Source organism: Megascapheus bottae, chromosome 6 (assembly GCF_031878675.1).
Source record: "Megascapheus bottae isolate mThoBot1 chromosome 6, mThoBot2.hap1, whole genome shotgun sequence".
Taxonomy (NCBI): Eukaryota; Metazoa; Chordata; class Mammalia; order Rodentia; family Geomyidae; genus Megascapheus; species Megascapheus bottae.
Window position 1 is genome coordinate 80,045,236 of NC_143514.1, and position 16,936 is coordinate 80,062,171.

Genomic DNA, 16,936 nt, shown 5'->3' on the forward strand with positions numbered 1-16,936 from the left:
CCCCCGAGCGCCACGGGACTCGGCCCCGCCCCGGAGCCGCGCGATTGGCCGCCGCGGCCAGAGGCGGGCTCCCATTGGCCGGAGGGCGGGTCCCGAGCCGGGACGGCTGGGTTACATAACCGCGGAGGACGGGGCCGCCAGAGGTGGTTACATAACGCGAGTCCGGCAGGCGGCGCGTGGGCAGGGGGCAGAGTGGCCCCCAGGACCCCCGGGTCCCCGACCGTGCGAGTCCCGGGTGCAACCCCGCCCCAGGGGGAGGGACGGTGCAGCCGGCGTGGCGGTGACAGGGTGCAGGAGCTGCCAGTCACGTGGAGGCGGGCCCTTGAGGCGTGAGCAGCCACGTGAGCAGAGGCCCCGCCCCCTCCCCTCCCTAGGGCGGCCTTGCGGGCGGCTCGCAGGGCGCGGCGGGCGGGCGTCTGGCTGTACCTGGGGAGCTGCGACCTCTGCAGCTCCTTCCGGTCTTCCCCAGTGCCCGTGGTTTGCGTCTCTCCTAACCTTCCCTGTTCTCTCCACTACGTTAGGGGAGTGGGGTGGCCCTGTGGGAGCCGCGCCCAAGCAACCCCGGTAAAACGCAGCCTGCAGGCGGAGGGAGGAAGGGTGGAAGCTGTCAGGAAAGGACACTGCCCAGCCCCTGGAGGAGAGAGTACAGGCGGAACAGCACCTCGTCTGCTACCGCCGCATCCAAGATGCTGCTACTCGTCCAATGAATGGGACTCTATCAGAAGGACCCGCCGTCCAGGCTGCACACTGGACTCCACGCCGGGTCCCCTCCCCCAGTAACGAGGGGCCACAGAGCCCGGGACACACACCTGGACAAGGAGGGCTGTGGTCCCGGGGGACGGATGATGGAATGAAGTCCCTAACTCTCTGCCAGTCTACGGTGTGGAAAAGACAGAACAAGAATGACCACTGCAGTTCAGAAAGGTTAGGAGATGGAGAGAAGAGAAGGCAAACTCATGGAATGGAAGGGAGGTGGGAGGGGGAAAGAAGCCAGCCCCCCCTCACCCAAGGCCTGGGACAAAGCAGAACTGAAAGAAGTGACAGGGGTGGAGGTTGGCGTCCACTGCACTGTCACTTGCCCTAGGGGCAGAAAGTTTTTTAACTATTGTGAACATATGCAGGACCCTCAGTGAGCTAGGGAGTGTTTTAAGAGAAGGAAGCCTTAGAAGATGAAAACAACAGTGGGGCTGGAGAAGCCCCTCGGTCCTCCAGGTCACCACCCCGCATGTGACTTGGTAGTTTAGCTGTGTACATTGCTCCCCCAAACACTAAGCAACTCAAAAGCCAAATCCTGAACACTTTGGAAACTTTGTGAAGGCCCAGCTTCTCACACATGCCCAAAGGTAGATCTATAGAAAGCACCAACCCAGGAGGGGATGGTGTGAAAGAAAGAGAGCCGGGGGCACCATTTTTTAGGATGTGAATCAGGTGGATCCCTGTATTGTCCAAAGAACACAGGAGCCAGAGTCCTGTTTATAAACACTTTATTCAGGTCATTATACCAGGAAGGTTCCCAGCTAAATGCACAGGCACAGCCAGGTGTTGTGTTAATGCAGGAGCCTGAGGGTCAGGGCCATGAAGAGAGCATCAAGGTCTCAGTCAGGCCAGCCTGAGCTCCGGTGTCGGGGTGGGCTGAGGGCCTGACAGCGACAGCTGCTTTCTCACAGCCTGCATACAGCAAGGCACATGGTCAAAATCCAGTCCTTTTGGTGAGAGCAGTACTAAAGCAGCAGAATTGTGCTCTGGCCCCCTGGGCTGCTTCCTGTGTGAGCCAGAACTTCAGAACATTCCAACAGAAAGGGCCACAGAGCAGGTGAAGTGCTTCTCCCTCTGCCTTCTTTAAGCCCACACCCCGAGTCTGTGCAGTGTAGGACACTGAATAAAGCAAGCGTCTCTGGTTAGCTGTCCATTGTTTAGTCGCATGTGGTGGCCAGAGCCTCACCGCAAGCATAATTAGAAGACGGATTTAGGAAGTAGAATATGAGTAAAAATAGGAAGCAAATTTCAAAAGCTCTGGTCTTTGAAGACTGGGCCAGGAAATGATCGAGTTCACAGATGGTCTTACTTGAGGGCTACAGACCTGATGTCACATAATTGTGAAAAAGCACACTGGAGTCCACAGCACAAGATAACAAGAGGTTCCCTCTTCTAACCCCTGTGGGAAAAGCCATGTCAGGAAGGAAGGCCACCTTCTCTACAGCGTCTCACAGGCATGGAAGGCCAAGATGTAGAAGTATTAATTAACTGTCCTTCTGAAGGGCACCTTGAGTTCTATATGGCACTTTTCTGAATTCATCTGTCTAGGACAGAGTTAAGGATATGGTATCTGTATTTAACTTTTTGGCATAGGAGAAACTTTGGTCATAGAGTTCTATAAAAACTTTTCAAAAGGGGTTATTTCTGCTTCAAGTAAGATCTTAGCAAGTGACATGAATGAAAAACATCATCCTATCTAAAAGCTTATCTCTTATACCAGCACATGGGCTGAAACACAGTGTCAGTAGTGCTTACAAAAGGAAAGGGCTAGCCTAGAGAACCAATAAAGTATCAAAAATAAGGCACAGCTTGTGACTGTCACAGGTTTGCAGTGGATGGTAGTGTTCTTTCCAGAAGGCACGGTTGGAAGTCTGGTTACTAGGGGAAGTTTTACAGTTGGTTCTGAAGGTAAAATCCATGATAGCTAACTTAGAGCTGATTCCCCTATCTGGGAGCAATGTAGGTACTGCTGGCACTGCGGGGCTTAAGAACTCTCCAGCCTTGTGTAAATCTGCAAAAAGGCACCGTGCAAAATGTGGCAGGGCTGGCCAAACCTCAAGTTTGGAGTGCATATTAAAAAAAAAAAGGCACATCCTACAAACTGAACTGTATGTGAACTAACAAAAATAATCATTTTACAAATAACAGTAGGTAAGCTTGGTAATAGAGCAAGTTCTAAGTCGAAAGTCTTCAAGAGGTTTCCAAACAGCAGGCTTGAGTTTCACCAGCTCTTCATTAAGAGACAGACCACACTACAGGACAAGGGAGATTTAAGAACAGGGAGAAAGACACTTTAGTCTCGAGTACAGATATACAGTAACAACATGCGCTGTGTCTACAGGTGAATGGATTCCCACTTAACTGATTTCCTATTAGTGACTTGTCATTCAACAGGGCTAAAGGAGGCTACAGCCAATATAATGACAGACGGGCCTAGAGGAGACTACCATCAATCTCATGACAGACAGGGATGGAGGTGACTGCAGTCAATCTCGTGACAGATGGAGTTTGAGGACACTATAGCCAATCTCGTGACAGAGGGGGCTAGAGGAGACTACAGTTAGAACAAGGTAACCATACATTCCACTAAGAAACATCTGCTAATAACCTAGCAATGAGAAAAGACCATTGTTTATATCACATCTATAATGCTGGCTACACGGAAGGCTGTGGGTAGGAAAACCAAGGTCTATGCCAGCCCTGAGCAAAAAATAAATAAATAATTACAGGGCCAGGCACATAGCCTAGTGGTAGAAGCCCTGGGTTCAATTCCTCGATACCACATACACAGAAAAAGCCAGAAGTGGCACTGTGGCTCAATTGGCAGAGTGCTAGCCTTGAGCAAAAGGTGTCCAAGGACAGTGCCCAGGCCCTGAGTTCAAGCCCCAGGACTTGAAAAAAAATTTTAATAAATCACAAGATTTTTCTATCTGAAAAACAGAAACAGGTGAGGGCCTGGCTCAAGTGGTAGAGCACCTGCCTAGTGAGCCTGAGACCCTGAATTTAACCCTCAGTACACACACACACACACACACACACACACACACACACACACGTGAGATTGAGAGAATTTAAAAATATTGAGAGGGGCAGGGATTGTGGTTCAGTGGAAATGTTTGTCTAGTATGCATGAGGCCCCAGGTTCAATTCCTCAGTACCATATAAAAAACAACAATAAAGTCATTAATAAAAAAATATTAAAACCAAACCATTCAGAGCTGGCTTGGGCCTGTAATCCTAGCTACTTAGGGTGCTGAGACCTATAGGAGCATGGCTTAAAGCCAGTTTGGGCAGATAAATTCAAGACATTCCATCTCCAATTAATCAGCAAAAGTAATACAAAATGACAACAAGGCTGGAGGTATGGTTCAAGTAGTAGTAATTAGCTGAGAGCTACCAAGCCATGTGAGAGTGCAAGGGCCAGAGTTAAAAAAATAGACATTCAGAGAGGAAAATGGTAGTTACTCCATGTGAGATTCCATCACCTTAAAGGATTATGTTCATTTTCGACATCAATAATACAAAACTCAAACATTTTAGCTGGGTATGGTAGCACACAGCTGCAGTCCAACACATGAGGTGGAGGTAGGAGGACAGTGAGTTTGAGGCTCACCTAGGTTTTATAACAACATCCTGTCTCAATACCAGTCCCCCCCAAGAAATAAATAAAACCAGTCAAGTTTATAAAACAGTTGCTACAGAAGACAGGTGGCTGGGTACCAGTGGCTCACACCTGTAATCCTAGCTGCTTAGGAGGCTGACATCTGAGGATTGTGGTTCGCAGTTAATACAGGCAGGATAATCTTTTTTTTTTTTTTTTGGCCAGTCCTGGGGCTTGAGCTAGGGCCTGGGCACTGTCCTTGAGCTTTCTCAAGGATAGCATTCTACCACTTGAGCCATAGCACCACTTCTGGCTTTTTCTGTGTAGATGGTACTGAGGAATCCAACCTAGGATTTCTGCATACTAGGCAAGTACTCTATCAGCAGGCCATGCTCCTGGCCCCTGTGAGACTCTTATCTCCAATTAACAGCCAAAAAAAAAACAAGTGGAGCTGTGACTCAAAGTGGCAGAATGCTAGCCTTGAGCAAAATAGCTCAGGGATAGTGCCCCGGGCCTGAGTTCAAGCCCCACTACCACCATTCTGGTAGAACTTTCATCCTTCATTCTTATACCCCCAATCATCTAGCAACACGCGGCGACTCACCAATGATGATGATGATGATGATCACCAGGACGCTAATCCCTATTGCCCACATCTGCAACAGAGCACAACCACGCCATGAGAGAGACACCACATGGACGACTAATCTCGTCACTTACTCTAGTCGATGCACTGCAGTCTGGAATACATTCTGTCAGGGCCCAAGGCATTTAGGGATTTTCTAGGTGTATGTAGGTCCGAGGCCTAGACAGGTGCTTGCATGTGTACTCATTTCCATACCCAGTCGGGCTGCTGAACTGTCCCATGTGCCTGTGAGTTTATCCCCAAACACTCATTGGCTAACTCAGAATCCACTGGGGCCAGGCTTACTGCTGGTCTTTTCTGTTGGACTCCATGGGACTTTGCAGCTGTGAGCTTTCCTTAACTGTGAGCTATTCCAGGACTGCCTGCACCAGCACCATTGCCAGCCTTCCCACCGATCTGTTCAGGGCACTGTGGAGGTCTGAGTTGAGAAGGGGCAATGGTCTGAGGCTGGTTTGGGATATTCCTGTTGCACATGCCACTTGTGATCAAAACATGGGGGTTCCTAGTGGTAGGCGAGGATGTGGGATGCATTCAGTGCTTTAGACTCACAGCTGGTCCAAATGTCCCCACGCAGGAAGCTGAACTACCTCCCAGCTTCAGAAGAAGTCCAGTGTGCGGAGCCTCCACTGACATCTGGGGACAGGGGCCCAGCTTGCGGGCGGCGATAGGAGACTCACCTTGCAGTTCTTCCACCAGTACTTCCTCTTCAACTTGGCAGCACTTGTTTCAAACTGAGAAGCTCCTGCCTGCAGTGCATCTGCACGGTCGTCTAGCTCGGAGAGCTTCTGGTCTCTCTCTAGGACCTTATCCACATTGACCCTCATGATGTCCACCACCTAAACCAATCAGTTTACCAAGTGACAAGTCAGGAATGGAAGAACCCATTTTCCCAAGGGAACCTACCCCCTCCTGGCTGCCATTTTATTACTTTAAGCCAAGCTGTCCCTAACAAAGCAGGGGCAGAGACCCTTTCAGATAGGCTGTCCAAGTCCAGCCTCGGGCCTTCTACTTGCCACCTCCTGCACAGATGGGATGGCTGGCACACACCACTAAGCCTGGGTTAGTGACTGAGATGGGGATAAGGGAATGTCACTTATGCTCCAACTATGATGGTCCCGGTCGCTGCCTCTCAAGTGGCTGGTGTTACAGCTGTGAGTCTCCCTGCCTGGCTCTTTGCCTGGTTTTTAATGGGTTGTCATTTTTAGTTGCTGTTGTTGTTGCTAACTTGGAAGTGTTCTTTATGTATTCTGGATATTAAACTTTTTCAGATATGTCATTTATGGATATCTTCTGGATGACTTCTAAGTTGGCTATAATATACTTTAAAGTTTTTAAAAAACAAAACAAAACTTTTTTGGCCAGTCCTGGGGCTTGAACTCATGGCCTGGGCACTGTCCTTGACAAAGCTAGTGCTCTTCCACTTGAGCCACAGTACCACTTCTGGCCTTTTCTGTGTATGTGGTACTGCGGAATCAAACCCAGGGCTTCCTGTATGCTAGGCAAGTACTCTATCACTAGGCCTAATTCCTGACCTCAAAGTATTTTTACGAAGCCCAATTTATCTATTTTCTTTCTCTTTTTTATTTTTGTACTGGTACTAAGTCTTGAACTTAGGGTTTTGAGCTCTTAGCTTTTCAATAAAAAGACCCTACCCCTGAGCAAGAAATGGGCGTAGAGGCATGATTCAAGTGGTACAGTTTGCTTACTAAGCATGAGGCTCTGAGTTCAAATGCCAGTACTGCAAACAGTAACAATAAGAACAGACAAAAGGGTGAGCAAGGTGGTTCTCACCATTATCCTAATAAGTACTTGGAGGCTAAGATCAGGCAATCATTGTTCAATACCAGCTTTTCAAGGTAAAAAAAGTTCATCTCATACAATAAACTCCATCTCATACAACCAGTGGTTGGGCATGGTGGCACATGACTGTCACCCCAGCAATTCAGGAAGCGTCACAGGAGGAATGAGGGCCAATCCAGCCCAGGCAAAGAGCAGGGCTCTACGTAAAACCACCATGAGCTACCACTTCCGGTCTCTAGGATGGCGAGCATCCAAAGGCTGGTGAGTACAGAGACCAGGAACCTCTCTAGAAACACTCACCACGGGAGCACTGTGTGACCCCACTGTGGGGGTCCTGGGCTCTTCTTTGGGCAGCATTATTCATAACAGCTTGAATATCTACTAACTGATATGTAGATCACTAACGGGGGCCTACACATACCTTGGACTACAACTCAGCCACACAAACCCACAGCTCAGATGAATGCTGAGGGCATTGTGCTGAGTGCAAGAAGCCCAACACAAAAAGGTCATGCTGGACAATCTTTTTATATGCTATACCCAAAATAAGCAAATGCAGAGAAGCAGAAGGCAGAGTACAGGGCCCCAGACAGGCACTGCCTGAAGGAGCAATTTCTGAGTGAGCACAGGGTGCTTCTCTGTGAGATGAAAGAGTTCAGAAAGTAGGAAGAGGTAAAGCTGCATACATGGTAAGTACACTAAATACATAAATACACAGAGCTGTTCACGTTCAAATGATGTCATTGTATGTTACATGAATTTCACATCAATAAAATAAAAAGCAAAAAAAAAAAAAAAAAAAAAAAGACCCACTGAATGTCACTGGTTTATTCTAGCCACTCAAGAGGCTAAAATCTGAGGATTGGGGTTGAAGCCAGCCCAGGCAAAAAAGTCTGTGACATTCTTTTTTTTTTTTTGCCAGTCCTGGGCTTGAGTTCAGGGCCTGAGCACTGTCCTTGGACTTTCTCAAGGCTAGAGCTCTACCACTTGAGCAACAGCACCACTTCCAGCTTTTTTCTATGTATGTGGTACTGAGGAATCGAACCCAGGTCTTGGTGCATGCTAGGCAAGCACTCTACCACTAGGCTAAACTCCCAGCCCAGTCTGTGACATTCTTATCTCCAATAAACTACCAAAAAAAAAAAAAAAAAAGTCAAATGAGAGGTGTGGCTCAAATGGTACTAGCATTGAGCAAAAAACGCCCAGGGACAGAGCACAGACCTTGTACTCAAGCCCCAGGACCAGGACTATTACATCCCTTCCCATCCCACAAACAAAAAGGACCCAAGTCCAATTTGATTTTGTAAGTGATAGAATTAGAATGGTTTCATTGAGAAAATCCAAAAGTTTCAGAAATAAGCTCATAAATAAACCATCTAATCAAATTATATTTAACAATTTCCACTATTCTTTGGGTGGCTATAAGCACAGAGACCAAGAAATCTTTGTTGGAGAGTAGTAGCTTTTAGAACATAGAAATACCAGTCTGAATTTCTCAATTTTCATCATGGTTCTGCGCATTTGGGGTCAAATAAGGGGTGCTGTGAAAGTCCTCTAGCTCAAAAACCTTACAAACACAGCTTTGTCAGGTTATCGTCAGCTTTGTCAGGTTATCAGCATCTGCCTCCTGTGTGTCCATGGCAACGGCCAGAGGTCAACCCTAGAGCCTGTCAAGCCAGGCAGTGGTAAAGCAGGACATACAACATGTGTTGTGAAAAAGCTACCTGATCAGAAGGACTTGCTCCTCACTGGAGCAATCTGTAGGTCTCATCCTTACATGTTTATTGTCCTACTTCATCGAATGCTTCTTGAGGAGGGCTAGTGGAGAAAAGTGTCTGTGTTTTTAGGTATGTGATTTGAAAAGACAAGCATGAAACCAAGAAAGCCTGACTTTCCTATTTCAACACAGCAGCAGGCAGATTTTTCTTACATTCTTCAAAGTCAAGGTGTACACTCATTCTCTTATTGCCAAGCATTCTCACACTTGTTTAAAATTCATGTTGTAGAATTTTAGAGCTGAGTGTAGTGGCTGACTTCTGTAAACCCGCTGCTGAGGAAGCACACATCATAAAGACATGGTTCAGATTGGGTAAAAAGGTAGGAAGTTTCATCTCCACAAAAAAGCTGGTCACTGTGGCTCCCGCCTGTAATCCTAGCTACACAGGAGGCTGAGATCTGAGGATCTCAATTCAAAGCCAGCCCAGCACTAAAGACCAAGAGACTCTTATCTCCAATTAATCACTAGAAAATGGGAAATGGGGCTATAGCTCAAGGGGTAGGGTAATAGCTTTGAGCTAAAGAGCTCAGGGACAACACCCAGGCCCAGGGGTGGAGTAGTAGCCTTGAGCTGAAGAGCTCAGGGATAGCACCCAGAGTTCAAGCCACATGACCAAAAAAGCTGGTCATAGTGGTATATGGTTTTTATCCTACTTATATGGGGGGGGGCGGAATAGAACAATCATAGGTCATGCTGGACAGCAAAAAACCCCATCAGATCCTATCTGGATGACCTGGAGCACAGCTGAAGTCGTAGTATCCCTACCAAGCTTAGTTTGAGCTAGTACTACACGGTGGTGGTGGTGGAGCAATAATACCTCATCCACTTGATTTTGTGTCTGCTGTAGTCTTCGATTACTGCCAGTGCCAGTGCCAGTGCTTGAACCTGAAGGCATACCTGCAGACCTGAAATTGGAGAGGCACAGTGTGAGTAAGCACGATTACAAACGCACTTCTCTAAGTATGAGATACTATTACAGGACTCAGCCCTAATGATTCCCCACACAGAACTAAGGCAAACAGCTAAACAGAATCCTGCAGGAGAGGGCAAGGCTGTTAATGAGATTTTTAATTCCTATATAATTTCTCAGACTGTATCACCTGATAAAGTGACCAGGGTGTAAAGTGAAGGTTTTCTAGATTCAATTCGGTTCTCATTGAAGTTCTTGATCCTAACATAGGTAAACTTACTTTGTTTAACTTGTTTACTTGGTTTTTTCCCCCTCTTTTTCCTCTCCCCTCTCTCCCCCTCAATCTGCTCCCATGGAACCTTCTCCACTTCATCTCCCACTCTTCCAAGAGTGAGTTGCTTTCTATCAAGGAGCAACCATCTGTTTATATACACTCATATTCTCCTGGTCTTTTTATGGTAAGCACTGTTGTACAGTAATGAACAATACAGAATGGCCTCTTCCCAGTAAGGAGAAATATTCACTTACAGCAACAGGATCTGAAAGACTAGGGTGGGGGTTGGAGGTGGGGGGGAGGTAAGTTGAACCAACGATTCCTTTCAGAAAATTATCTGTCTTTTTCAAAATCTTCATCAAATGCCTCTTTCGCTCCCTTTGGCTCTGAAGTCCTATTTTGCTTCCGTGATTTACTTGGCTGCTAGGTTTTGACACTATATAAAGTCCTACCCCTCTAATAACTTGTAGTCACCTGGGTCTTAGAATCCTCTTCTGTATATCCAAGACAGCACTGAGCATGCACGATGCTAACACAACAGTCATACATTCAGTTTTCTTTCTTTTTTTTTTTTTGGTGGTTTTTGTGGGGCTTGAACTGGGAGGGAGGGGCAGGGGGAGCTGTCCTAGAGCTCTTCAGCTCAAGACTACCACCCTACTCTACTCCTGGGCCTGGGTGTTGTCCCTGGGCTCTTCAGCTCAAGGCTCTATCACTTTAAGCCACAGTACCACTTTCAGTTTTGGTGGTTAACTGAAGAGAAAAAAAAAAAACTTTCCTCCCAGGACTGGCTTTGAACTGCAATCCTGAGATCTAAGCCCCCTGGGTAGCTAGGATTACAGGTGTGAGCCACTAGCAGCCCGCACAGTATTTTATTTTGTGTCACTACTGGGTCTTGTATTCCAGCCTTAGGCACTGTCCCTCCGTTGTTCTGATTTTTGTGTGTCTTTGTTTTCACTCTAGCTGTCTCTCTACCACTTCCGCCACCCCTCCACTTCTGGCTTTGGGGTGGTTGTCAGTCTCAAAAGACTTTTCTGCCCTGACTGGCTTCAAACCACCATCCTCAAATCTCAGCCTCCTGTGTAGCTAGGATTACAGGCTTGGGCCACGAAGGCCCAGCCAAGTTCTTTTAAACCAGGAGCCAGGAGCAGACTGGCCGGTGGTAGCAGGGGCCGCGCTCAGGCTAAGCACTGTCTCACTGAACCTGCTCCCCTATGTGCGGAGCACGACGGTGGCCCCATTTTATAGATGGGCAAAGTGAGGGCCTCGGACACAGATCGTAGCCGCGGCTCGAGGGAACAGTGGGTCTTGGTGGTTCTTGTCAACTGGCATTCTTCGCACGGGACCAGAAACGTGGATTTCAAGTGCGCTCTTGATGGGGCTGTCTGCGTGCAGTCACCTTCCGAGCTCACCCCTGGGCCCCTGGCGCGGGAGGGCTGCCAGCCCGGTTGGCAGAAGCCTCACAGCGGGCCCGGGTCTGTCCTCGCGCCCTCCTGGGGCCCGCGGACACGGCGGGCAGGAGCCACCGCCCCGTGGAGGACCTCCGGGAAGTAGCCATGGCTGCGGGGTGGGGCAGTCGCTTCCTCTCGGAAGCCCTCGACCCTGCGCAGCCCCGCCGCGTCCGCCCGACGGCCACGGGGCCCCCGGGGACCGTGATCCAGCCGGAGGGTCTCCCGGCCCGTCCGCGACCCGCACCCCGGGCGCCGCCGCCGCCCACCCCAGGGCCCAGGCGCCCCGCGCAGGCCCGCGCCGCCGCGGCCCGCGTCCAGGTGGTGGGCGGCGGCCCCCGGGGGCGGGCGAGGGTCCCGGGCGCCAGCTGAGCCACCTCCGGGGCCCGCGCCGCCCCTCGCCGCTTCGCGTCACTCACATTTTGGCGGTGGCGACCGAGGGTCCGCGGAGCTGCGCAGTGGGCACGGGAGGCCACGAAGATGGGCGGCGCGGCAGTGGCGTCACCAGCGAGGCAGGGCGGGGCGCGCTCCGGAAGTGGGCGTGGCTTCCGCGGGGCGTGGCCTGCCGGGGGCGTGGCCCGTGGGGGCGGGCTCCGAGCTGAGGCTGCCCGCGCCCCCGGGCTCTGCCATTCCGGGTCGGACGCTGGCGGGGCTGGGGGCGCTGTCCGGTAATGTGCCCAGCGGGGCTTCCAGGCTCTGGAGAGGGACTGTACCGGTGGGTCGTTTCTGTGTCGTGATATTATACACCATGTAAGTGCCTAACGCGCCCGAATGACCCGGTCAGTGGCGCTGGGGAGACGCCACCTTGTTCCCAGGAAGCCGTGACCCTGGGGAGCAGCGGCTCGTCCCGGGACGGGGCAGGCCAGTCCCCTCTCCTCACCTTCGTCATCCTCTGAAGACAGCCTCGCACTGGCGATCGCGACTGTCTCCCCGCGCTCCCCCCACTCACCTGTAGGGCTTCCACTCTGGGTGCACTGGAGACGATTGCTTTGTAATACATTTAAGTTTTACCGGAAATATGCTTTTCAAGCGAGTCACAGTTAACAGAGGTCGAGACAGTGGAGAAGAAAACACGGAGTGCAACAGGAAAAGGAAATGCAGAGGTGGAGCCGGAGTTCAGTCGCCAAGCAGAATTTTCCAGGCAAGAGAAGGACCAAGGCCCTGAAAAAGCCGGAGGTGGACGGCCCTGGTGTGCACAGAGCTGCCAGAGGTTCAGGCAGTGACGACAAACCAATGGCACCTAAGCGCAGTGGGCTCCACAACACTTTAAGGACCAGTTGGGAAGATTCATGAGGCCACTGGGGTCTGTAATGAAGGGGACTGAACAAAGCAGAGCGCTTACAAAGAAGACAAGACTACTGAAGAATGTTTGAACTAAAATGGTGAGTTTAGCTCAAGTAACTGCATTGTCTTATTAAACAAGTGATGGGCCTGGAAGATAAAGGATAGCTCTGGGAAAGTGGTTCTGTTGTTTGGCCTCCATCCCCAACACCCGCCCCCCCCCATATATTTGAAATGATGTTTCATTTAGTATGAAAATACTGCATCTGGATAGGAAGGACATACTTAAAATTGCCTCCTCTGGTTTGGAATATGCTGAACATCTTGGATTTGGATATCCCCATCAAGTTAAAGCAAAGCACACCAATAGTATGGGGAAATTTTCTTCATTTTTAATTTACAGCAGAAAGAATATAAAGCATTCAGAAAACATTTTCCATATTTTAAGGGCAATTCAAAACATTTTGCATGGTTTCCAGCAGCTGAGTTCTTCAACAGATCCATTGATTCAATGATGCTTTACATGCACAAATACAAAAATAAAACTTACAAAAAAAAAAGAAGACATCTAGACTAGTTTTACATGCAAGTCTCAGGGACCCCCCATTGGGCGCCAACTACTGTGTGGAACTGCCATAAGCGACCGTGCAGCCAGAGGGGTTCATGTTATTGTCTTGATTTTGTTCACACAGTACAGCTGATTTCAAATGGGTAACAAGAATAGCAATTAAATCTTCAGGAGACAGAATAAGATTAGCTATTAATTTTATAATGAACTCCTACTCCTGGCACTTGGGAATTTCAGATTATCCAAGAAAGCTGCGCTTACAATAGCTATCATCTTATACTCGAAAGGAAGATTCACAACCAAAGAAAAAGCGGTCAGAAATGCTTTGTTTCAGTGGAAGTGCATTTTTACCTCACCCAGGATTCAGTTTTTACTGGCAGGTTTCAAACCCACTTCTTATCCCCTCCGTAAGAACCTCCTAATTCTATTTAAGTCTCTATGTTCGGAATTTTCTAACTTATTCAGCTAATAATGGAGCAATGTGAAACATTAAAAAAAAATAATTGTCGTGAGGGTTGAAGCAAATCCACTGAGGTCATTACTCAGGTCAAAAAAAGATTAGTTATCTGTACCATAATGAATGGAATAAATGTACCCAAACCCAGTATTAATATAGGATCTTCTGAAAGAGCTGGCTTCTCACATTCTTTTCCTGTTATGAATGCAACTGTGTGTTCTGAGATTACTCAAGTGTCCTAACAGGTCAAATTGTGGGAAGGCAGCCTATGTGGGAGACAGCACAGCTGCAGTGTAACCCACACATGAAGACGACATCAGGCCTCGTCCGTTAACGGTGTACAGGTGGCTGCTCGATGTGGGGCTGTCATTATTGTCAAAGCTGATCACAAGCAGAAAGACATATACTGTACAGTAATTCGAGGCTGGCAGTGAAAGGAAGGAATTAAAAAACAAGTACAATTATAGAAAAGGCACCAAGAGTACTGACCCCAGTTTTTTTTTTTTTAACCACAATCTTTTTTTGTATAAACCTTCCTTCTAAAGACACCAGTTTAAAAAACAAAACAAAACAAAAAAAACAAGCTCATCTGTGAATATTTTTAGGCTTCACAACAAGCCTTGAGTTTACCACTCACAGTTGGCCTCCAAAACCAAGTCGAGATATCCCATTTGATACCAACTGATCCTCAGACGTCACCTGGGAATTTTAAAACTGGCATCAGCAAATGGCAAGCTTAATTCTCTCCATTTGACATTAGCAGTTTGATTTTTAAAAGCATTAGATTTCTTTGGCTCCTCGTTATCTGGAAAATAGTAATTCACACGACATCCTACAAGACCATTCTACGAGTTTTTCACTTTTAGTTATTTTTTGTGCAGTTTTTTTTTTAAATTTCATCTTCTGATTTCCAGCAGGCAATATGAAAATGTGACACTTCTCTACTCTTCACACTACTCCTTTTTGTCAGGTTCTGATTATTCTAAGTGTTTGTTGTTGGAGTGAGGGGGATGGTTTTAAGTCATGGATAGATTTATTTTAGGATTATCTGTTTTGCAAAAGTAACTTAATTTTCTCAAGCAATATTAGCATTCACATTATTGGCACCATTGGCAAAAGAATTTTAAATAATATAAACTAAACTCCTGGTAGCCAAAATTAAATGTAAACATATTCTTTTTTTTTAAAAGTAATGTTACTCTGCCTTTTTTTTCCTAAGTCTAAATACAGTAGCTCTTTTATTTTTTGCAGTTTATTCATGCTTTAGCAAAATGTTCTTCTAAAGAACATTTAAAATAAAGTACTCTTATAGTGAAATAAAGTTTTTTTGTTTCATTTTATAGACCATAGCCACTAATGCTTTGCTTTTGCTCATTTCTTTTTCTTGAGTTCATGCACATATCTCTTTGTTTTAATATATACAATATATACAAACAATACATCCACTTTTTCTCTCCCTCCTTCAGACAAAACTATACAGATAATTTTATCTTGCCACGTTATCGATCTTTGTGAATAAAATATTTAGCAATTAATATAATCCCTTTCAAATATTTTCTCATTTTCCATTTCTACTTTCTATATATACACGAAAACCACTCGGTTTGGATGAGATAGAGCCAAACGCATGGAATTTACTGGCCAGAATGCAGCACCACACTGGTCGTTTAGGTGGCAAATGTCCAGGCAAGGTTTATGATTCCTTGGAAGGGCGAACGTTTCCAAGGTTGCTAAAAAGGCTACATGCTTTACCAATTCATAAGTAATTCTCATTGCACATGAAAGTAAGGCCCAAAATTAAAGTGCTGGACACGAGAAAGGGACAAGGTGGCAACTCCTCGCAGCTTCTTCGGAGGTGCAGGGGCAAGAAAATAAAATTTCAACTCTGAAAGATGTTTCTCCCATCTCCCATGCATTACCCGTTTACCACACACCCGCCCCTCTGCGAATTTCCACAAGACATTAACAACCTGCAGATTTTAAAAGTTGCATTACGTGTGCTGTAGAGATTAAAACAAACAAACAAACAAAACCCCTAACAAACAAAACAGTGAAGGAAATGAGAACACGCGGACCCCATAAAGATTTGTATGATCTATGCCCTCCACTGAGCATCCATCCCAAAAGTTCAGCTTCTTGGAAATAACCGGCAGGTGCAGGCCCAGCAATCCTTTTTGTTGCTAGTGTTTCCCCACCTTTTCTTATCTATATTTTTGGTATAAATATTTGTACAGTTCCACACGATGTTTGAATACAGCCCTATATGAGAAGGAAAATCACTTCTTCCTAAGAAGAGGAAGCCTCTTTCGATTCCTCCTGGTGTCTTGTTTTCCTATGATCCAACAGAAGATTGAGTTCCAAGATGTCTTGCTGATCAAATTAAAAGTTGTCCATGAAAGTGCAAATGCAATGACCAAAAACATTCCATTAAAATCCTGCAGCTGATCTCCCCAAACTGCAGAGGGATTGTGTGTGTGTGTGTGCGTGTGCGCATGTGTGTAGTTGTTGCATGTCTCTGCTAAAAACAGAAATGAAAACAGTCTGAAAAGCAATGTCACATTGCTAAGGGATGCTGCTGTATGTCTTCAAGTTCCTTGGCCTTTTTCAATTCTTTCACTCTGGAAGAGAAACAAAAGAAAACACCAGGCGGTAACTACAGAGCTAGGTTGTGATGACACAGGAGAGTGCTAATACCATTTGTCCCCTCTGCAGTGGCAGTTGTGCTGGCTAGTACAAACCCTTTGAGGACTGATGGCAAAGGGAACACCTTCCCAATGGTTGTTGGGAAGAAAGTTCAGAGAGGAAGACATGACCCTAAAGGGATATAAAAGAATAAGTACTTGAGTCTATACCAGTGGCTCCAAGCACAGAGAAAGCTGAGGTGGAGTCTGACCCTTTCTTGCCTGGTGGAACATCACTGCTGCCTTCTGCTGGGATGTAAACTTAAGGATCTGCACACACAGGTGCTTTTGAACACACCAGAGATTCAGCTTCTGCTTTGCTCACAGGCAAGCATGTGAGCAGTCCTGATTGGGTCATACACTTCACTCTTTCTGGCCTGCTTCTCGCTCTACACCATGACTTCAAGCCATACCCAAGCCCCTTCTCCACACGCGCACATAGACAACAGGAGGAGGCAAGGAGGAGATAAGAGGGACTTTGTTCTACTGATCAGATATGCTGCAGTAAACAAACCCGAGCCCAGGGAGGCCCTCATAACCAGTACCCAACACCACTTCCAACCTGCATTTCAACATAAAAAACACTTGGCCTCTTTTTCAAATGTGTTTCTTTTGCTTCATAGCCCAGGCCAATCTTGAAACTCGCTGTTCTCTTGCTACAGCCTCCCAAATACTGGAATGATAGGCAAGCACCACCAGGCCCCATCTCTGACTCTTAAAAATAATTTTTTTAAGGTTTG

The 16,936-nt window shown here is 47.1% G+C and overlaps 2 protein-coding genes and 1 long non-coding RNA gene across 17 annotated transcripts in view; 1 reads left to right on the plus strand and 2 right to left on the minus strand.

Annotated features, from left to right (window-relative positions):
* Positions 1 to 486: 486 nt before the first annotated feature.
* LOC150062568 (uncharacterized) lies at positions 487 to 6,279 on the plus strand. Its single transcript, XR_016536021.1, has 3 exons — positions 487 to 924; positions 3,151 to 3,326; positions 5,578 to 6,279. It is a non-coding gene; the product is annotated as an uncharacterized LOC150062568 (long non-coding RNA).
* Positions 2,727 to 11,730, minus strand: Vamp3 (vesicle associated membrane protein 3). The gene is made up of 5 exons (XM_090335934.1): positions 11,629 to 11,730; positions 9,398 to 9,485; positions 5,681 to 5,839; positions 4,962 to 5,013; positions 2,727 to 3,008 (listed from the first exon to the last, which is right to left on the minus strand). Coding segments are annotated over exons 1-5 (318 nt in total). The 5' UTR covers positions 11,631 to 11,730; the 3' UTR covers positions 2,727 to 2,991.
* Positions 11,731 to 12,860: 1,130 nt separating this feature from the next.
* Positions 12,861 to 16,936, minus strand: part of Camta1 (calmodulin binding transcription activator 1) — a 684,963-nt gene continuing 680,887 nt past the window's right edge. For all 15 annotated transcript variants that reach the window (XM_090335924.1, XM_090335918.1, XM_090335932.1 and 12 more), the window contains one exon: positions 12,861 to 16,133. In XM_090335924.1, the coding sequence (XP_090192050.1) occupies positions 16,101 to 16,133 (33 nt within the window). In that variant the 3' untranslated portion in view covers positions 12,861 to 16,100. The remainder of the gene's footprint in view (positions 16,134 to 16,936) is intronic.

Coding starts and splice junctions, on each gene's coding strand:
- Vamp3 (XM_090335934.1), bottom strand. Junction 5,840..9,397: donor CACAAAATCAAGTGGATGAG/GTATTATTGCTC, acceptor TGATTGGTTTAG/GTGGTGGACATCATGAGGGT. Junction 5,014..5,680: donor ACTGGTGGAAGAACTGCAAG/GTGAGTCTCCTA, acceptor GCTCTGTTGCAG/ATGTGGGCAATAGGGATTAG.